We start from the raw sequence: 22,781 nt of genomic DNA, 5'->3' as shown, positions 1-22,781 counted from the left end.
ATCTCTCAAAGCTTCCAAAACTATCCTCAAATGCTCAAGATGCTCTGTCTCATCTTTTGAATAAATTAAAATATCATCTATAAACACCACAACAAATTTGTCCAAGTATGGCGAAATATGCGATTCATTAAATCCATAAACACAAGAGGAGCATTTGTCAATTCGAATGGCATAACTAAAATTCATAATGACCATACCTTGTTCTAAAAGCGCTTTTAGGCACATCCGACTCCTTTACCCGCAGCTTGGTAATACCCGGATCTCAAGTCAATCTTTGAAAACCATGTCGCTCCTTTTAGCCGATCAAACAAATCATCAATTCTTGGCAATGGATACTTGTTTTGATTGTCACCTTGTTTAACCGCCGATAATCAACACACAACCTCATAGAACCATCCTTCTTTTCACAAATAACACGGAGCACCCCAAGGTGAAAAACTTCGGTCTCACAAAACCTTTATCACCAACTCTTGCAACTGCGACTTTAATTCCTTCAACTCTGCTGGTGCCATTCTATACGGAGCAATCGAAATCGGAGCTGTTCCCGGTATCAAATCAATACCAAATTCTACTTCCCTGACTGGAGGCAAACCCGACAATTCTTCTGGAAATACGCCTACAAATTCACACACAACCGGCACTGATTCAACTTTCTTTTCAACTTCTTTTGTATTAATTACATACGCCAAATAAGCTTCATAACCCTTTCTCAGATATCTTTGAGCCGACATTGAAGAAATCACACTAGGCAATGCCTCTGATTTATCTGATTCAACCCGCAGAGTTTTACCATTTTCACACTTTAATTCTATAACCTTTTCTTTGCAATTTATTTTAGCATCATGCAATGTCAACCAATCCATACCCAAAATAACATCAAACTCATCAAACGGCAACAACATCAAGTCGGTAGGAAAGTAATGATCCCGAATCATTAAAGGACATTTCTTACATACTTTATCAACAATCACACATTTGCCTAACGGATTCGACACTCTAATCATAAATTTCGTGTTCTCAACGTATATTCATACTAGACACCAATTTCATGCACACATATGAATGAGTAGAACTGGATCAATCAAAGCAATAACATTAACATTATAGAGAGAAATGTACTGGTAATCACATCGTGAGGAAGCATCTTCACGCGCTTTAATAGCATAAGTTCTAGCCGAGCCCTTCCTTCGAGTCTAACCTGCATCCTCGCTACATTCTTCTTGCTTGTTTCACTTCCACTTTTCTGGACACCTTCCCTCGAGTCCGCACCACTAGCTTTTACATTTTGAAATTTTTCTTTCTCGCTCTCTCTCAAGCGGTCTCTAATAAAATGATCCGGAGAACCACATCGAAAACATTCATTTGCTCTGACGCACAAAATGATTTCTACCACACACGGCACTTTCGGGTTTAACAAATCTCGAGTTCCCTACACCGGTAGTAGAAGTATTCGAGATTTAGGACCCACATTTTGCTTCTTATAATTCCCATATGATTGTCCAAATGAAGCTTGGGAACGAGGATTCAAATTCCTTGACTTTCTAGGTTCTTTGTGAAAATGAACTACTCATCGGTCTTTTCTTCCAATTTCTAGTCTCAACCTCTACCTTTTCTTTTCTTTAAGTAGTTCTTCAGCCTTGCAAGCTCGATCAACCAGTACTACCATTTCTTTTAGTTCAAGGATCCCGACAAATACTTTAATGTCTTTGTTGAGCCCGTCTTCAAATCGTCGGTACATATTGCCTTCTGTAGGAACATATTCCCTAGCATACTTACTCAATAGAACAAACTCTCTTTCATATTCTGAGACTGTCATATTACCTTGCTTCAGCTCAAGAAACTCTTTACATTTCTGATCAATAAACCTTTCACTAATATATTTCTTTCGAAACTCTTCTTGAAAGAATTCCCAAGTTACCCTCTCTTTCGGTACCACCGAAATCAAAGTCTTCCACCAATTATAGGCTGAATCTCTCAACAAAGATGTAGCACATTTCAAACATTCTTCAGGTGTACAAGATAATTCATCAAATACCAGGATAGAATTTTCAAGCCAGAACTCTGCTTTCTCTGCATCATCATCAATATTTGCTCTAAATTCTTCAGCCCCTTGTTTACGAATTCTGTCAACGGGGGTTCTGTGAAATTTTATCATATCCATACCTTGAGGAATTGGAGGCATAGGTTGAGGAATTGGGGGAGGTGGGGGAGGTCGTACATTTGGGCTCGTACGAACGAACTCAGTGTACCATGCACTCATCATTTGGAGAAAGGCTTCCCGATCCCTTTCTCCTCCTCCCTAACCAACAGTAGGAGGTGGGTTTTCAGTAGGCGCTGCCCCTTCAGCCGGAGCTGGCGCATTACTCTCTACTTCATCTACCACAGCTGGATCGGGATCCATTTACTATATAAAAATTCATTTAAAAAAGTCAGAAGTCGTCACACTATCACAATTCATACATATGGCATGTATAGCAAAATCCGTACATACAACACGTAGTCCGAGAACTGACTAAACCTGCTCTGATACCACTAAATGTAACGCCCCCACCCCCGAGACCATCGCCGGAGTCGAGTATGAGGTGTTACTAAGCTTAGTTTAACATTTTTAGAACTTTGGATTATTTGTTTCTACATTCACAGCTTTTAAGCTACTTGCATCACAGTCACAAGAAAAATCATATCTCAAGTTACGAAAATCAAAATTAAGATCCGTAAATTTTTCCTGAATCTAGACTCATATACCTATCTACTAATTTTTTTCTAGAATTTTTGGTTGGGCCAATTAGTACAGTTTATTAGTTAAAGTTACCCCTGTTTCAGGACTTGACTGGTCTGACCTCTGTTTACTTCAAACCACATTTCTCTCTGTAAAAATTACATATGACTATGAGGTTTATTTCTCATGAAACTAGACTCAATAAGGATTCTGAAAATATAAAATAAACTACCTAATTATATCTTTACAATTTATGGTGAATTTCTAAATTTGGAACAGGGGATTCAGAAACTGCTATGACCCTGTTTCACTAAAATTCAAATATCTTGTAACATATAATTCCTTTACCTGTTTCATTTGTTTCATGTGAAACTAGACATAATAATCTTCAATTTGATATGTAGTCCATCACCAAGTTCAATTTCTATGATTTTTAGTAAATTTTTAAACTCGCGTCAGTGTTGCTGCAGTATTCTATTTATGGCAAATTTCATCCTTTTTATGAGTTTTTATGCACTAAGTATCTTAATAATTTTCCTTAACATCAAATATAATCTAAACTAACTATTTTCATAATTTATCATTATCAAGCATTTCCTCAACCATTCCATCACCATACCATAAGATCATTTACACAAAAAAGGTATATTGCTATACATGCCATACTTAAATTTACAAGCCATTACCAAAAGTCTTTGGATAGTGTGGTGAGCCTTGACCTATCCCGACTCTGAGCTAGCTTGTCCAAAACTACAATGAGTAAGAAGGAGGGAGTAAGCATAAATGCTTAGTAAGTTCATATGCAAATAATAAGTAACTTAACAAACAGTCATACCAATCAACATTAGCATGTATCACTAAAACACATATCACATTTTTAATCATTTTTCATCATCTTATTACCTTATCGTGGTTGTATCAATACTCAACCCGAGGGTTAAATACATACCTGTCCAAAATATCCATTTCACATCACTTACCAATACGTCTCTTTACATCTCGAATATTCCTCTATTTGAGTAGAACTTTACCCGTTGAACACATCGGAATATAATTCGGATATACGGATAAATTGCACATAAGTGCCACATATTCAATCAAGCAATCATGTAACCCGCCCATAAGCGAACTCGGACTCAACTCAACGAGCTCGGGCGTTCGCATCCATAAGTGAACTCGGACTCAACTCAACGAGCTCGGATGCCTAGTTACATCTCACGAACTCGGACTCAACTCAACGAGTTCGGACATTCGCATCCATAAGTGAACTCTGACTCAACTCAACGAGTTCGGATGCTCAACCATCCTAGTGACATGTCACTTGTATCCTAATCTATTCCTAAGGTTCAAACGGGCTTTTTCCTTGAACACTTATCCTTGCCGTCTTCCGTAGAATGCCGAAATTAATACTCGGTAACAATTATATTTAACAAGTAGTTCACATAATTTACATATTATTTGAAATTAACCACAAAGCATACATTTCATAATAAAATTCAGCATAACATATAATTAACATCAATAACTTAAAAATAACCATTATGCTACATTATTTACACGTGAACTTACCTTGGTACCAAAATACAAAGATTTTGCAATTTAGTCCACAATCTTTTCTTTTCCTCGATTGAGGTCGATTCCACATCTTTCTTGATCTAAAATAACACATTTAGCTTATTTAATACTCACATTATCAAATTAATCCTTAACTCAAATTTTGGCAAAATTACAATTTTACCCCTAAACTTTTGCATATTTACATTTTTGCCTCTAGGCTCAGGATTAAACTTTATTCCTTATTCTTATGTTTTACAACATGCTGATCACTTTTCTCTTCTATGGCAACATCAAATTCTCACTCTAACATGTACTTGTGACTATTAGGTATTTTTACCGATTAAGCCATTTTACTCGTTTTTGCTTAAAATCGAGTAATACAAGTTGTCTAACATAATTTAAAACTTCATATTCTATCATAAAACATCAAAATACACAAATTTCACCTATGGGTATTTTTCCAAATATAAACCCTAGGTTAAATTATTGCTAACATAAGCTTTATCGAGTTACCGGGATCTCAAAAACGTAAAGAACATTAAAAACGGGGCTTGGAATCACTTACTATGGAGCTTGGAAGCTTGAAAAAAACCCTAGCTATGTAGAACCCTTGAAATTTCGGCCTAATGAAGAAGATGGACAAAAATTGGCTTTTAATTTTGTTTTTAATTCATTTTAATAACTAAATGACCAAAATACCCTTACTACTAAACTTTCCAAAAATTCCTTCCATGTCCTAATTTTGTCCATGAACTTAAAATTGGTCAAATTGCTATTTATACTAAAAACTTCTAGAATGCAAGTTTTGCAACTTATTCGATTTAGTCCCTACTTTCAATTTAAGCACTTTAGGCATAGAATTTCATCACGAAATTTTCACACAATCATGCAATCATATCATAAACCTCAAAATAATTATAAAATAATTATTTCTATCTCGGATTTATGGTCACGAAACCACTATTCCGATTAGGCCCTAATTCGGGATATTACATATATTGATTATTGGGTTGAAATCCCTAAATATTGTTATGTGCATGAGATGTGTTATTACTTTTGTGGTGTGTGCCAAATGTTTGATAAAATGTGGAATTTATGCTTTATGGATAAATTATGTCAATTGGTATGGTCACTATATTAATAAAGGTAAAGAAATGTCTAGAATGAACTTAACAAGTCAAGGAGTCCCAAATTAGGTAAACTTCATATGAATTTATCATATATGAGTTAAAGCTATGGATGTCTAAGTAACCCTTTTATGCCATGTCAACCACAATTAGCATGTGAGTTTGTGTTGGGGTTGTTAAGGGTGACAAGAGGGCTTGGAATATAGCCTCAAAGTTGTCCACGCAGGTACTGTGTGACACACGATCAGCCCCATGGGCGTGTAGTCTGGTCGTGTGTCCCCTGTACCCTAGTTTTACAGGACAGTATGCATCGTAGTAAACAAACGGGCAGAGACACAACCGTGTGTCACAGCCGTGTGGAGAACACGGTGTTAAGACATGGGCGTGTGCCCAAGCCGTTTGAAGTATGCACCTTAAATGCAAAAATTAAATTCGCCATACAGCCTAGCACACAGGTGTGTAACTTGGCCGTGTGATATTAAATTTATGATGAAGTCATAAATAGAGAGTTACATGGCCTGGGGACATGGGCGTGTCCTTATGTTCATACGGGCGTGTGACCCTGTTTTAAGAAACTTTTTCTAAAGTTCACGATTTAGTCTCGAACTGCCCTGATGTATGTTTTGGGCCTCGTAGGCCCAGACGATATGCATGTTCTTAAATAAATTTTAAATTTGATCAAAATTTTATGGCTCGATTTTACATAGTAGTGTATGCTCAAGTCCGATAATGCCTCATATCCTGTCTCGGCATTGGACACAGATAAGGGGTGTTACATTTTTTGGTATCAGAGCTACGACTTAGTCAGTTCTAAGACTACGTAATGAGTGTGGAAGTCTAGCTATACATGCCATACGTGTATTATGATAGTGTGACAACTCCTGACCATTGAAATTGTGTTTTATATAATATATGGATCCTGAACGAGCAGTTGCTAACGATGTAAAAGGTAACACGCCTTCTCCCGCCGAAAGAGTAATACCAGCTGATAGTAAACCTGGGATGATTAGTAGAGGAGAAAGAGGCAGAGAAGCCTTTCTCCACATGATGAATAATTGGTATACCTAGTTTTTTTGGGCAAACCCGGGTGTTCAACCTCCCCCACCCCCTCCTATTCCTCAGCCAACCCTTGTAGCTCCCCAAGTTGTTGAGATGGTGAGAAGGGAAAGGCCTCCGATTGACTGAATTAGAAAGTAAGAAGTTGAAGAGTTCTGAGCTAACATTGATGATGATCTGGAAAGAGCAAAGTTTTGGCTCGAGAACACCATCCGAGTGTTTGATGAGTTATCATGCATACTGGAGGAGTGCATGAAGTGCGTGGTATCGTTTCTAAGAGATTCCGCTTACTGGTGGTGGAATACCCTCGTGTCGATTGTGCTGAGGGAAAAAGTGACTTGGGAGTTTTTCCAGGAGGAATTTCACAAGAAGTATATCAGTCAAAGGTTTATGGATAAAAAAAGGAAGGAGTTCCTCGAGTTGAAACAGGGTAAAATGACAATTACCAAGTATGAGCGTGAGTTTGTGAGGCTTAGCAAATATGCTCGGGAATGTGTATCTACCGAAGCCATCATGTGTAAAATATTTAAGGACGGGTTGAACGAAGACATCCAATTGTTGGTTGGCATCCTCGAGTTGAAAGAGTTTGTAGTCTTGGTCAAAAAAGCATGCAAGGTCGAAGAATTGGCCAAAGAAAAGTGGAAAGCTGATTTGGTGTCTCGAGACTTGAAGAAGCGGCAACTGAGCAAATCCTTTCAATCTTCATCTAAGAAGTCGAGAGAGTTTACTACTTGATCTAATGCCTCTGCTGGGTATTCAAGCAATAATAGGAGTAAACAGTACACGACTTCGAAAGCTCAGACTACCTCATTTTCCAGTGTTGGGAATGGTCGACCCAGTAGATCAGGATGTCCCTAATGTGGGAGACGCCACTTTAGTTAGCGTCAAGGGAATGATAGAACTTGTTTTAAGTGTGGTTCCTCTGCTCACTTTGTTAGCGACTGCCCCAAGAGGACGGAAAGAAGAAATCTCCAATGAACAAGGTCAGATAGTACTGCTAATAAGGGAAAACCTCAGAGGAATCCGAGTAGTGGGACGAGTAGTAAAGGTGCACCTAGAGAGTCTATTGTGAGACCCGAGGGCAGGACACCTGCGAGGACCTATGCCATTCGCGCTCATGAAGAGGTCTCGTCTCCTGATGTAATTACGGGTACATTTTCTATTTATAAAACTCCTGTTGTTGCTTTGATTGATCCGGGGTCTACCCATTTGTATATTTGTATGAAGTTGGTGTTTGGTATGAACTTGTTTGTCAAACCCGTTAGGCAAGTATGCGTTAGTTGATAAAGTGTATAAAAATTGCCCTTTAATGATTAGATGTCACTATTTCTTGGCTAATCTTATACTATTACCATTCGATGAATTTGATGTAATTCTTGGTATGGATTGGTTGACCACTCATGATATGATCGTGAATTGTGGAAGAAAGTTTATCGAACTGAAATGTGATAATGGTAATTTTCTTTGGGTTGAACCAGATGAATTAAATGGCATACCTGCAGTGATTTCTTCTATGTCTGCTCAGAGATGTCTAAGAAAGGGGTACGAAGCTTACCTCACCTTTATGCTAAACACTAAAGAGTCTGAGTTAAAGATTGAGTCGGTACCAGTAATATGTGAATATCTAGATGTGTTCCCGAAAGAATTGTCGGGGTTACCTCCTATTAGGGAAGTAGAGTTTGGCATTGATTTGACTCCTGGTACTACGCCTATTTTGATTGCTCCATATAGGATGGCTCTAACGGAATTGAAAGAGTTCAAAATTCAATTACAAGAGTTGACCGACTAGGGTTTTGCGCAGTCGAGCTTTTCACCTTGGGGTGCTCCCGTACTTTTTGTAAAAAAAGAATGATGGTTCGATGAAGCTATGTATAGATTATCGACAGCTCAACAAGGTGATAATAAAGAATAAATATCCTTTTCCAAGGATTGATGATCTATTTGATCAATTGAAGGGAGCCACGGTATTTTCAAAGATAGACCTAAGGTCCGGTTACTATCAATTGCAGGTTAAAAAATCAGATGTGCCTAAGACTGCCTTTAGAACGAGGTATGGCCACTATGAATTCTTCTTTATGCCATTTGGGTTAACAAATGCTCCTGCCATGTTTATGGATTTAATGAATAGGATATTTCGGCCTTATTTGGATAAATTTTTTATGGTGTTCATTGATGATATTTTGATTTATTCAAGAGATGAGGCAGAGTATGCCGGGCACTTGAAAACTATTTTGTAGACTCTTAGAGACAAACAATTGTATGCCAAGTTCAGTAAAAGTGAATTTTGGCTTTGTGAAGTCAGGTTTTTAGGACATATTATTTCGGGAGATGGTATTAGAGTTGACTCGAGTAAGATTTCAGCCATTGTTGACTGGAAACCATCGAAGAATGTGACAGAGGTTAGAAGATTTTTAGGCTTGGCCGACTATTACAGACTGTTTATTAAAGGATTTTTGATGATTGCCTCTCCAATGACGAGGTTGTTACAAAAGAATGTTAAGTTCGAATGGACAGAGAAGTGCCAATAGAGTTTTGAGAAACTGAAAGTGTTGTTGACTAAAGCTCCAGTGTTAGTTCAACCTAAGCCGATAAAGGAGTTTGTGATCTTCAGTAATGCATCCTTGAATGGTTTGGGATGTGTGCTTATATAGGAAGACAGAGTGATAGCCTATACATCTAGACAACTGAAACCACATTAGAAAAATTATCTGACACATGATTTAGAGCTAGCCACCATTGTGTTTGCATTAAAAATTTTGAGACACCAATTGTATGATGAGACTTGCCGAATATTCACCGACCACAAGAGTTTGAAATATCTGAAAACCCAAAAGGATTTAAATCTTAGGCAACGGAGATGGTTAGCGTTGATAAAAGATTATGAGTTAATAATTGACTATCATCCGGGAAAGGCGAATGTCATTGCCGATGCCCTAAGTAGAAAATCCTTGTTTGCTTTGAGAGCCATGGATGCTTGGTTAGCCTTATCAAATGATGGTGCTATCATAGCGGAGTTGAGAGCTAGGCCGATGTTCCTTCAAGAAATTTTTGAAGCTCAGAGCAATGACAATGAATTGCAAGCCAAGAGAACTCAGTGTGAGTCGGGTTTTGAATCTAATTTTTGAGTTGATTTCGATGGTTGCTTAATGTTTCAAGATAGAATTTATGTTCCTAAAGACACCAAGTTGATTCATAAGATTTTGAATGAGGCATATAACGGTCGTCTGTTAGTACACACAGGTAGTACTAAAATGTACAACGACTTGAAGAAAATATATTGGTGGGACGATATGAAGAGAGATATTTTCGAGTTTGTTGCGAGATGCTTAATTTGTCAACAAGTAAAAGCTGTGCACCAAGTGCCTTCAGGATTACTACATCCTATCATGGTTCCCGAGTGGAAATGGGACCAAATTACCATGGGTTTTGTATCGGGCTTACATTTGACACCGAATAAGAAATATGCAGTGTGGGTCATTATTGATCAATTGACGAACTCGGCTCATTTCATCCTGGAACGTGCCTATCACTCGCTTGAGACCATGATATATATGCATGCCTGTGTGAAAATATCGATGATATATATGCATGCCTGTGTGAAAATATCGATGAGAAATTTTACCGATAAGTCGTCCAATTGAGTTATTAGGACTAAATTGCAATAAGTGAAAAACATGTGTTCTAGTTTATTTAAGGGCTTAATTGTGATGAGATTTGAAAGTTGAAGTCCTTATTTGGAAATTAGACCATTATATGTCATTATGGACAAAAATGGACATAGAAGGGATAAAATATCAAAGTTATAATGGAAGGGCAGTTTGGTCTATTGGTTAATAAAATAATTAAAAGGGAAAAAGAGTCAAAATTTGTGTCCATCTTCATCCTCCTTGGCCGAATTTCACAAGAATCCATAGCTAGGGTTTCTTTCATCTTTCAAGCTCAAAATAAGTGCATCATAGCCCCGTTTTTAATGTTCTTTATATTTTTGAAATCCTCGTAGCTCGATTTAGCTATTTCTACCCTTAATTTGAGCTAGGGTTCATGTTCAAAAACATACCATGAATGACATGCTTGTGCTTTGATATCTAATAGAAGAATATGGAGGTTTGAGGCGTGATAAACAACTTTTACTAGGTGGTTTTTTGTGAAATTGATAAGAAGAACCTAATTGTAAAAGTTGTAGAAACTATGTGTAAATGTGTGAATAAATGAAAAATGTGGGTTGGTATAAGAGGGAAAATGATTCGGCTAGGCTTGAATAATGAGAAAAACAGGTACTTTTCATTTTACGAGCTTAAGGGAAATTTTATAATTTTGTAAAATCTTAGGGGCAAAATTATAATTTTGCTATATTATGATTTTTGGACTGAAATGAATAATGCGTGTATTAAATAAGCTAAATGTGCTATTATAAATCAAGAAGGACGAGGGATAGACCTTGACCGAGGAAAAGGCAAGGTCGAGGACTAAATCGCAAATTTGCCATATTTTGCATCGAGGTAAGTTGTGTGTAAGTAATTCAAAAACTCCAATATTATGTATTTAATATTTGACATTATATGATGCATGTATGTATGCCTTAATGAAATTGACTTGTGATGATCCAATGGAAATTTAGGGATAGCATCGTGTCTCAGAAGCCCGGGTGACCCAAAGGAATACTTAGGACTTGGATGTCATGACACCGTGCTAAATGTGCTTGTGTAAGACCATATTTGGGACATGGAATCGGCGATGATATGTGTGCTAGTGTAAGACCATGTCTGGGACATGGCATTGACGATGATATATGTGCCAGTGTAAAACCATGTCTGAGACATGACATTGGCGATGATATGTGTGCCAGTGTAAGACCATGTCTGGGACATGGCATCGACAATGATATGTGTGCCAGTGTAAGATCATGTTTGGGACATGGCATCGATGATGATATGTGTGCCCGTGTAAGACCATGTCTGGGACATGGCATTGGTACTTTATTTGGTGTATGACAATCTCGAGTGTCCTTTAGTATTTCGGTGGTTCAACGGGCCATTCAAGATGTTGGGTTAAGAAATAGAGTGATATGACAAGGAATTTACGGTACAGGTATGTACGTGAACCTCATGAGTATTGGACTCGATTCATGATGGGAAATTTAACATGAGTAGAAAGGAGTAAGATAAGCTTGATGTTTAATGATATTTAATGTCAATTTTGACTACGTTCATGTGTGTAGTATGATATTGTGGTGATAATTGATAATATGTTTAATCCATGAATATTTTAACTTATGTTGTTTATTATTTACATGCAACTTAAGCCTTGTGCTTACCCTTCTCTCCTTTCCCTTTTCTTTTAGCATCGTCAAGCTAGCTCGAAGATCGTGGACGTCGGAGCTTGAGTCACACTATCAACAAATCTTTTAGGGTATAATTAGTTTACTACATTCAAGTATGGCATGTATAGGGGACTTAGTATTTTGTTATATGTGACATATTTTTAGCTAAAGTGATGTCTCCTTTTGGTATATTATTTCATTTTGTATATGGCCATGAAATATGGCTCATATTGATTATTGGGTTGAAATCCCTAAATATTGTTACGTGCATGAGATGTGTTATTACTTTTGTGGTGTGTGCCAAATGGTTGATAAAATGTGGAATTTATGCTTTATGGATAAATGATGTCAATTGGTATGGTCGCTATATTAATAATAGTAAAGAAATGTATTGAATGAACTTAACAAGTCATGGAGTCCCAAATTAGGTAAACTTGATATGAATTTACCATGCATGGGTTAAAGCTATGGATGTCTAAGTAACACTTTTATGCCATGTCAACCACCATTAGCATGTGAGTGTGAGTTGGGGTTGTTAAGGGTGACAAGAGGGCTTGGAATATAGCCTCAAAGTTGTCCACACGGGTAGACACTCGGGCATGTGTCTAGGCCGTGTGTGACACACAGCCAGCCCCATGGCCGTGTAGTTCGGCCGTGTGTCCCCTATACCCTATTTTTACAAGTCAGTATGCACGGTAGTAAACACATGGGTGGAGACATGGCCGTATGTCTCAGCCGTGTGGAGGACACGGCTTTAAGACATGGGCATGTGCCTAGGTCGTGTGAAGTTTGCACCTTAAATACAAAAATTAAATTTGCCACACGGTCTAGCACACGGGCGTGTGACTTGGCCGTGTGATATTAAATTTATCCTGACGTCATAAATAAAGAGTTACATGGCCTGAGGACACGGGCGTGTCAAGGGCTCACGGGCGTGTCTTTATGTCCACACGGGCGTGTGACCCTGTTTTAAGAAAAGTTTTCTAAAGTTCACGGTTTAGTCCCGAATCGCCCTCGATGTATGTTTTGGGCCTCGTAGGCCCATATATGGGACGATATGCATGTTCTTGAATAAATTTTAAATTTGAACGAAATTTTATGGCCAGGTTTTACATAGTAATGTATGCTCAAGTCCGGTAATGACTCGTATCCTATCCCGAGATTGGACATGGGTAAGGGGTGTTACATGGGGTTCGTATGCAAATGGGGGTCCGCCTACAAAGGGTTCGTACATGGAAAGGGGGTTATTATACATGGGGTTCACACGCAAAGGATGGGTCGCATGTAATAGTAGGGTTCGCATGTATGAACCTAAAGTTCGCATGAATATTCATATATGTTTATGCACATGTGTTTCGCAGCATGGGGTACACACATAGCAACCTAGGGTTCACAAGTATAATCTAGTTTTCATTTGGTTCTCATACAAGGCTCGCATGAATATATTCAGGGTTCGTAGAGGTAATCCTATATGGTAATGCATGGGGGTTTGCAGTAGGGGGTACGCACACAGCCACACATACGATTGCATTCACAGCTCGCATATACTGGGGGTTCTTCCTGGGTTTGCCTAACGTTAGTTCTCTACTTCCTAATATTTTCAATTATATACTAATATTTAGGTTTAGATCTGACACCTATTTTGAAGACTTAAAAACATTAGTTTTTGGAAAGGAGATTGAAGATCTACTTGAGGGATTATTTTGAAGATTTTGTTGATTTGGAAAAGAAAGTGTTTATGGATGTTTTCTTGAAAGCTTGTTAAATGAGATTCTAGGGTTTGTTTTGAAATTGGCTATTTATAATACTTTTTTTTTCTAATTAGTATAGGCTTTAATAATTCATGTAGGACTCGGAAAATTTTTTAACCAAGGACTAGATTAAAAAAATAATTTTGGGTCGGGCTATTTTAAAATTCATCACTTTTGGTGGGGTAAAAACAAAGAGAAACAAACCTTGGTTGAATTCTTATTAAGGGGTTCAAACTTAAGACCTGTATGAAGGCTAAAGTCTTACCACTGAATTAGTAAGCTCATTCTAAATGGTTTGCTATCATAAAATATTTTCAAGGCATACTAATTCCCTTACATTATTTTTAAAGAAAATAAATAACAATCTAAATTTAACCCTATATCTTTTAGACCCATTTTGGGGAGTGATATTTTAAATATATATATATTTTAATTTTAAAAACATAATTTAATATGTTATTTGAGGAGAATCCTAAAAGGAAATATTGTAAAATTTAAGTTAAATATAAAACTATACTATAGTGATACTTGTCACAAATCTAATACAAAATTAAACCTAATTATTACCTTATTTGTGTGAAAACGGTATTATATATATGAGGAAAGAAATATAATCAGAATACACTTCAAAAATCAAATTTAACATTTCTCATCATTTTTGCTCAACCTACGAAAAGGACCTCAACTATTGCTTCATATGACTGCGATTTGGTATTGGTTGTCACAAATCAACTTCTTGTGATCATATAACCTTGCCTTCCACCTGTATTTTCGTTTAAGGAAATCAACCAATTGATTGCTAAACAAGCAAGCCTTAATCCCAAGTTAAAAAAGACTCGAGGATTTATGTAACAGAACAAGGTCCCCCCAAGCCCAAACCCCTCTCATTGTCTTTCATTCAAGCCGGTTTTTATTTTATGTAAAAAATGAGGAACAAAACTGGAAACGAACAGTCAGAGCTTTTGTTATGGTCACAAGCCTTGGCTCATTTTATTGACTTACTACAGTGGCATATTAGTTTACAAGCTGCAATGGCAGCACCATAATGGATCCAAACATGATCTTCGCTTAGTACTATTATATATGAAAGCATGGTTTGACCTTTACAGATTTTTATATGTGATTCATGCTCTGTTTTTTGCGGGAGGTGAAGGGTTGGTGAGAGTGCTCTTCACCATTTTAAGCTTGCGAAGGGCGTCTCTCATGGTGATCCGTCCATCAGGAGAAACCGAGGTACAAGAGAGTCCCACTCCAATGATTGTTGTTAAACAATCATGGTGTGTCTCTGGGTTTATCGGTTGGCTATCATACTGCAAATTCTGCAGCAACAATAGCAGTTCAGGATCCAGAATTTGCTGCACTTCGGAAGGGAAAGCCGATTGTGTCCATTTAATTAGATTAAGTTCTCCCACAAAGCTCTCGTGGGTTGGACTCTTTCCTGTAAATAACTCAAGCAACATTACTCCATAGCTGTAAACATCCCCTGCTGTTGATGGCTTCTTTCCAAATCCATACTCTGTACCACAACCCATTCATTAGTTGAATTGAATAGAGAGAAAAAAAAATTTAGGCCATTTGTGGCACTAACCTGGAGGTATGTAACCTATAGAACCCTTGAGGACATTCGTGGAGCTAATGGAAGGTTGACTGTTTGATTTCTCCATCAGCAACCTTGCCAACCCAAAATCTCCGACCTTGGCAGTCATGTCTTGGTCCAAAAGAATGTTGCTGGGCTTTAAATCACAGTGCACCACTGGAACTTCACAGTCATGGTGCAAATAATCTAATGCAGAAGCTACATCAATGGCCACATTCAATCTTTCCATGACATTTAACCCATCCCCATCTGCATTCCTTTTGTTTCCTTTAAGCCAGTCTTGGACGCTTCCATTGGCGAGGAACTCATACACCAGGGCCAGGAATTCCACGTTCTTTATGTCCACACTGGAGCATGAAGTGATTAGCTTGACGAGATTGCGGTGCCTTACGTTTCTCAGAGCTTCGCATTCGGCTCGGAAGCTCTTCCAGGATCCGATTCTCGCTACATCAAGGACCTTGATTGCGACGTGAACGCCATTAAGGTACCCCTTATAAACTGAGCCAAAGCTCCCTTTTCCAATCAAGTTTCCAGGGTTGAAATTCTCTGTTGCTCTGCGAATCTCATGGTAAGAGATCATCTGATGTTGCTCCTTCAGTTGTTCAGAAGTTCCTGTGGCTTTTGGTTTGCCCCTTTTTATGTGGAACAAGGAAGCCATGATGAAACATAGAGCAAAAGTCGTAATTACAACTATACTAACATAAATCTTGACTAATCTTCCATGGCGACCACGAGTGTTTTTACAAGCCAATGGCAAGCAAAGCTTTCTGTTGCCTTCCAAATGGACGCTTGAAAGATTCTTGAAAATCCCACCGCTAGGTAAACTTCCTTCCAAGTCATTGAAAGAGAGGTTCAATGATTCAAGGACTTGTAGTTTCTGAAGATCCGTGGGAATGGAGCCTGAAAGTTGGTTTGATGAGAGATCTAACGTTTCCAAGCCTTTCAGTTCCCCAATCGTTCCTGGAATTGGGCCTGATAGCATATTTTCAGCCATGAACAATTTCTCCAAGCTCTTGCAACCTTCAATGGAGCTGGGAATATTACCAGAGAGATGGTTCATAGACAGGTCAATTGCAACAACAGTTTCCAGAAGCCCTATTTCTTCTGGTAAAGGTCCATTGAGAGAATTCCTGGAAAAGTTCAACACAGTACTCAAACTAGGGATATTGAGAATTTCTTTGGGGATGCTTCCATTGAGCCTGTTGTTGGATAAATCCATGGAAAGCAGTTTCTGAAAGTTCTGAAAACTAGAAGGTATTTGACCCACCAGTTGATTTCCAGATAAATCGATTTGGTTTAGCTTTCGTAGATCACCAAGACCGGTTGGAATCCGACTAGAAATCTGATTTCCAGCCAAACCCAGCATTTGCAGTTCCACCAATTTACCCATCTCGGGTGGGATTTCGCCAGAGATGGAATTGTAACTCAAATTAAGCAAAGTCAAGCCACTAAGTTGGGCAATGGACGGCGGTATGTTGCCAGAAATACGATTGCCTCCCATGTACAATTTCGAGAGCACTTCGGAAAGGTTGCCGACGGATTCTGGAATTTCACCCTCTAAAAGATTACCGTCTAAAGCAAGAAACTTTAGACGAGAACTGTTTGTCAAAGAAGTGATGATGAATTCAAGACTATCGTCACCTGTGGTAACAATCTTATTAAACCCAATGTTATACATTTCTAGAAACGGCAGATTTCCCAAACCCGGTGGCACTGTCCCTTGAAGAAGATTGTGTGCCATGCGAATGATTTTTATATTGGTGAGATTGTGCAAAGAGCCTGGGATTCCACCAGTGAATTCATTGAAGCAAAAGTTGAAAACCAAAAGATTAGGGAGTGTAACCCCAACATCATAGGGAAGCCTGCCCCGAAGATGGTTGGAAGCTAAGGCCAAAACAACTAGGGAAGACATGTTGTAGATGGTAGAAGGAACAGTCCCTGTTAGATGATTAATGGTGAGGTCAAGTTCCTTCAAATTTCGAAGATGGCTCAACTCAGTGGGAATTGCTCCAGTAAGATTATTGGTGCCCAAATTCAAGGTCTGGAGTGACGAAATGTTTGCTATAGAAGCTGGAATAGTACCTGTGAAAAGGTTTCGTCCCAAGTTCAAAACTTGAAGCTGGACAAGCTGGTCAAGATCTTCGGGAACAGCTCCAGTAATCTTATTCGTCATCAAATCAAGAGATCTGAGCTCAGTTAATTTGCTTATATTCGATGGAATCACACCATATAAGCTGTTTTGGCTCATATTTAAATCTCTTAAGCGAAAAAGATTCCACATTTGATCAGGCAGTTCACCCGAAAGCTGATTATCTTGAAGTTGAAGGGAACGAAGGAACGAAAGATTCCCAACATGAGGGCTTATGAAGCCTTCAAGATGAAACCCAGAGAGGTTGAGTTCAACCACTCTGGTGTTGTGTTTGTTGCAGACAACTCCAGTCCAGTTACATGGAGATGAGTTTGGGTCCCATTGTGAAAGAGGATTGGGAAACCCCGAAGTTTTTATTTGTGACTTGAATGAAAGCAAGGCTTCCTTGTCTGTAACAAGGCTTGTGTTTGATTCAATGGAAAGAAATAAGCATTTGACATATAAAATGAAAAGCAGAAATGCAAGTTGCTGGGAAGAAGACGAAGGCATATTTTTGCCAAAGCAATTTGTGTGTACAAGTATGGAAAGGAGATGAAGTTCAAAAACATTGATGCATGGTATTTATAGAATTTCCAATGGTAAACGAGACCATTATTAACCAATTCTTAGTACTTTTTTTATGGGTTATTTCGGGATTAGATATAATTTTAACACATTTTATATTTGTTCAAATTCGGTCCAGTTATAAATATAGCTTTAAAAGATTGTTTAAATCTGTTTATATTTATAAATTGTTAATATAAATTAAATTTAGATCTGTCCTATTTTTTAAATAAATTTTAAAATAAATCTATGTTATTTTTAATTTAATATTTAATAATTTTATAATCATCTTAATATATTTTAATATTTACATTATAAAATTTAACTTTTATGTGCTATAAATTACGTAATATATATAAAATAACATAATATAAAAATTTAAAATTTAAAATTTAAAAAGGATTGGTCCAAGCTCAAACTTTGAATGTTGAAGTCCGAACTCATTTCATATTTTAAACAGACTTAATTTTTTTTTCAAATCTATTTTCAGATCTAATATTTTTATCTAAACCCTCTTAAATTTCAAATCAACTTTTAACTCATCAACATGTCTAATTATTATCAATTTCAAAATTTTTTTTTGCATAAATAAATATAAATAATTTAAAATATTTATTTTTTAATATGTAAAAATTATTTTTAATTGATAGCAAGGGTGAGATAAAAATGGAGTAAGAATTTGAGTGGCAATCAGGCAGCAATAATAATGAAAACGATGTAGCTAGCGAAAGAATATGGAAAAAAACTCTAACTTGATAGGCAAGGAAAGAAAAAAAAAAGTGTAAAAGGAAATACTGGTGGTTAAAGATTACTATTTCTATTATACTTCTAATTATCATAATTATTATATTAATGCTACATATGGATTAATTATATGTATTAATTAAAATAATATTTAATTATTTTATAATTTTTATAATGGTATTTTAAATAAATATTAATTTAATTTTTTAAATAATTAAAATTTTTATAAAATAATATATAAACCACTCAAATTTTATTCCAAATATAATTATTTGTATAATATTTTAAATACATTTTATATAGATTTTAAATTTATATTAGTTTTAAAAACTATATAATTGAAAAAATTATAAATATAAATAGTTTTAAATAATTTAAAACATCAAGTTAATAGTTTTAAATTTCTATTATTTTTATTTAAAATTGTAGTATATTTTAACATATTTTACTAACGTTTTAAATATTTAAGTAAAATTTCTAATAATTTCAAAAAAGTTTAAAAGTTGTTTTAAATATGTTTGTTAAAAACTTTTATTTTAAAAATTCTATTACAAATTTAATGTATGAAAATTTTTAAAATAATTTAATTTTAAATTTTAAATATATTAATTAAAAATATTTTCAAAATATTTACAATGTTAAAATAACTTTTTAAACGGTTTTAACTTTTAAATTTATTAAAGTATTTATGAAAATATGTAAAATAAAAGAAAACTAAATCCGAAGATGGAACCATTGGGCAATGCAACATTTACAAACATACAATAATGACCCAGCCAAAATGAGCTATCATAATCTAGAAGCATATGAAGGCAACAACCCGAACCTGAACTGGTAATAGCTCCTAAAAAAATTCTAAAAGAATCCTTCTATCTTCGATCTCATTTTCTCTCTCCAGCCTCTCCATCCATCTTCAGCCTCCTACACCAGAAGTGTCTTAGTCAAGTGGTCTCACCCACCTTCGATCTCTTTCCACCGTCGCCATTGCATAACCAGGCATTTCATTTTGCAAGTAAAGTTCTTCTTCGTTCTTCATCCCTTTTGTCGCTAAAGAATGAGCTACTTCATTCATTGTTCTTGGGACATGTTTAAACAGACAATTTTGAAAACACTATTTAGTTGTTGTACGTCCTTGATGTAGGCATTGATTTCCAATCTATCCACCTCACTTCTTTAAATCTTCTTAACCACTAATAATGCATCTCCCTCAATCTCCACCATTGAAAAGCTTAGATCCAGACACATTTGAATTGCCTAAACACATGCAAGAGCTTCTGTCGCAAACGCCATAGGTATGTTGTCCATTATCACTGTTTTAGAACCCAATACCCGCTTATTTAAATCCCTTATAATAGTTCCTGAGCAAGATCTATTTCCTTGTTTGTTGAACGCAACATCAAAATTGATCTTGACATACGACCATTCTTGCGTCCTCCACCTTTTGGCCTTTGACCCCCTGACAGGTATCTTTTTGCTCAACATATCTAGTTCTCAAAGGTAACTCATGATAAAATCTGCTATGGCTGACCCTATTTTTCACTATTCTTCATGCACCAATTTATTTCTTTCTATTCATATTGCCAATAAAGCATAAGTAAAAATTCGACACCGATTGCAACCAAGCAAAATTTAGTTTTTGCCATATCTCCTTTATCACAGGGCAAGCACGGAATACATACTCTCTGGTCTCTACTTTCCTGGCATATATAGGGCATATTGTTGATCCTACTAGTGTCATGGGTTGGGCATGGGAGCCCGCAACCATGACACATCTGTATGAACTATCAAGAAGGAAGGAGGTTATTTGGCCCAATCGGACCGGGCCATTGCTTGAAGAGATTGAAGGCCCATCTACAAGTTAGACAAATATGGAAACATGATCTTACAAGATATTATTTTATAAGATTACATATCTTAGATAAGATATGTAATCTTAGAAGATATGATTTTATATTTGGTGGTAGGTGCCTTTTCATCTTAGCCATTGATGTACTTAATTTTGTACCGTTAGATTTGGAGAGGCTCAACTATAAATAAGAGACCTCTTCCCTCATTGTAAATCACTTGAGTTTTGAGCAATAAGAATTCTTGAGAGCATTCACTCAAATCTCTCCCTTGTGTTCTTATTTTCTTTGGCTTGTTCTTGTCTCGTTCTTCTTTCATCTTGTTTGGCTTTAAGGTGCTTTCGCTTAAGTTGTGTTTTGGGAAGAATTCTGTTGAATCCTTCTTTTGTAGAAGTTAGGGTGACTTAGGCGTTTTTGGAGTAAGAAACTGCCTAAGGCCGCACGGATTGTGAGGCAAGAATCCTAAGTCCGTGACAGTTGGTATCAGAGCCAGTTCGAAAGCACTTTTGAGATATGTCGAAAGAAGTTGTTGATCAGAATGAGCCAATGGAGACCCGTGGGAGGGCTAGAAAGGCTAGTCGATCAAGGGATATGTTGTCGAGCTTGGAAATTCGAGTGGTTAATCTCGAGGAGTCCGTTGGTGACATGAAGGAGACACTCGAAGTGGTCCTAACCCGTATGGAGGAACTGAGGGAAGATAGCAAGGAGTTTGTGTTGGACTCCCTCAGATCCACTTCGGACAAATTGACAGGGAGGGACGAAGCTCTTGAGGCCCTGCTGACTGCCATGAAGGAAGAGATTGTTGAGCTTAAGGGGGAGCTCAGAATCTGTAAGGCTGCCCTGAGAAGTGGGATGTTGGCTTCGGGACCGAAGCAACGTCATGTGGATGTTCCAAAACCCGAGAAGTTCAAAGGGATTAGGTCCGCAAGAGAAGTGGACAACTTCCTGTGGGAATTGGAGCAATATTTTCGAGCAATTGGCATTGAGGATGATGCCACCAAGGTAAACACCGCTTCAATTTACTTTTCTGATGTTGCTCTCTTGTGGTGGAGACATAGGTCCACGGATGAGAAACGTGGAGGAACGACCATTGGAACTTGGGAGGAGTTCCAAAGAGAGTTGAAGAAGCAGTTTTATCCACAACATGCCAAAGGAGGCTCGTGCTAAGTTGCGTAAACTACGCAACAAGGCACTGTTCGAGATTATGTTCGAGAATTCAGTGAGTTGATGCTTCAGATCTCAGACTTGAATGAGAAAGAAGCATTCTATTGGTTCGAGGATGGTTTAAAAATGTGGGCCAAGCAAGAGTTGCGTCGCCTAGATATCACCGAATTGACCGAAGCTATGGCCAAGGCAGAAAATTTCTATGATGTTGGGGGTAGAAAGTTTGATAATAATGATTCTTTCAAACCCAAGTCGAGACCCAAAGGGAATGGTGGGGGAGACAAGGATCAAGGGGAAAAGAATGACGAAGGCCCAAAGTCTAGTCAAGGTAAAACTTGGGATAGAAAAGGACCAATGAAGTGCTTTCTTTGTCAAGGCCCACATAGAATAAGTGTCTGTCCAAAGAGAGCCGCTTTTAAGGCCATGGAGGCACGCGAGGAAGTCGAAGATGACACCAAAAGCCTTAATTCGATATTAGGAGGTGTCGAAGAGAAGTTAAGCAATGGGTTGATGTTTGTGGACATCATCGTAGCTGGCAGAAGATTGAATGCACTTGTTGATACTGGTGCATCTGATTTATTCATGTCCAAAGAAACGGCAAAGGAACTTGGCCTTAGAATTGAGGAAGATTCGGGACGAATCAAAACGGTGAATTCAGAAAGCATTCCCATAACAGGAGTGGCAAAAGGGGTAGAACTCAAACTTGGCGAGTGGGCGGGCAAAGCGACCATTAAGGTAATCCCACTTGATGATTATGATTTTGTAGTTGGATTAAGTTTACTTGACAGGCTTAATGCGGATATTCACCCTTCCGAGAATTACATGACAATCTCCGATGCAAACCAACGATATATGGTGAGAATGAAAAGGAAAGGAAGCATGGAGGGAAAAACCTTGTCGGCAATTCAATTTGCCAAAGGAGTCCGTCGAAATGAAGTCTCCTACCTAGCTACCTTGAGAGACAATATAGATGAAAAATTCAAGGTGGAAATTCCAAAGGAAGTGGAACGGTTGCTAAAGTCATTTCAAGATGTAATGCCCATAGAGTTGCCCGAAGATTGCCACCTAAGAGGGAGGTGGACCACAAGATCGAGCTGTTGCCCAATGCTGAACCACCAGCAAGGGCACCATATCGAATGGCTCCACCGGAACTAGAAGAATTGCGAAAGCAGTTGATAGAGCTTTTAGATGCCGGGTTCATTAGACCCTC

At 37.5% G+C, this 22,781-nt stretch overlaps 1 protein-coding gene across 1 annotated transcript; it reads right to left on the bottom strand.

The window, feature by feature from the left end:
- Positions 1 to 14,490: 14,490 nt before the first annotated feature.
- On the bottom strand, positions 14,491 to 17,803 carry LOC108481418 (probable LRR receptor-like serine/threonine-protein kinase At3g47570). The gene is made up of 2 exons (XM_017784559.2): positions 15,119 to 17,803; positions 14,491 to 15,046 (listed from the first exon to the last, which is right to left on the bottom strand). The coding sequence occupies exons 1-2, from the start codon at positions 17,763 to 17,765 to the stop codon at positions 14,655 to 14,657; spliced, it is 3,039 nt and encodes a 1,012-aa protein (XP_017640048.1). The 5' UTR covers positions 17,766 to 17,803; the 3' UTR covers positions 14,491 to 14,654.
- Positions 17,804 to 22,781: the final 4,978 nt, after the last annotated feature.

Source organism: Gossypium arboreum, chromosome 1 (assembly GCF_025698485.1).
Source record: "Gossypium arboreum isolate Shixiya-1 chromosome 1, ASM2569848v2, whole genome shotgun sequence".
In the NCBI taxonomy this organism is placed as follows: Eukaryota; Viridiplantae; Streptophyta; class Magnoliopsida; order Malvales; family Malvaceae; genus Gossypium; species Gossypium arboreum.
This window is presented reverse-complemented; position numbering and strand designations above follow the sequence as displayed.

Bases quoted from the DNA above. Each gene is read 5' to 3' on its own strand.
- LOC108481418 (XM_017784559.2), bottom strand. From the start codon at position 17,765: ATGCCTTCGTCTTCTTCCCAGCAACTTGCATTTCTGCTTTTCATTTTA. The intron at 15,047-15,118 runs GTTAGTGCCACA...GTTGTGGTACAG, and splicing joins TATAGGTTACATACCTCCAG to AGTATGGATTTGGAAAGAAG.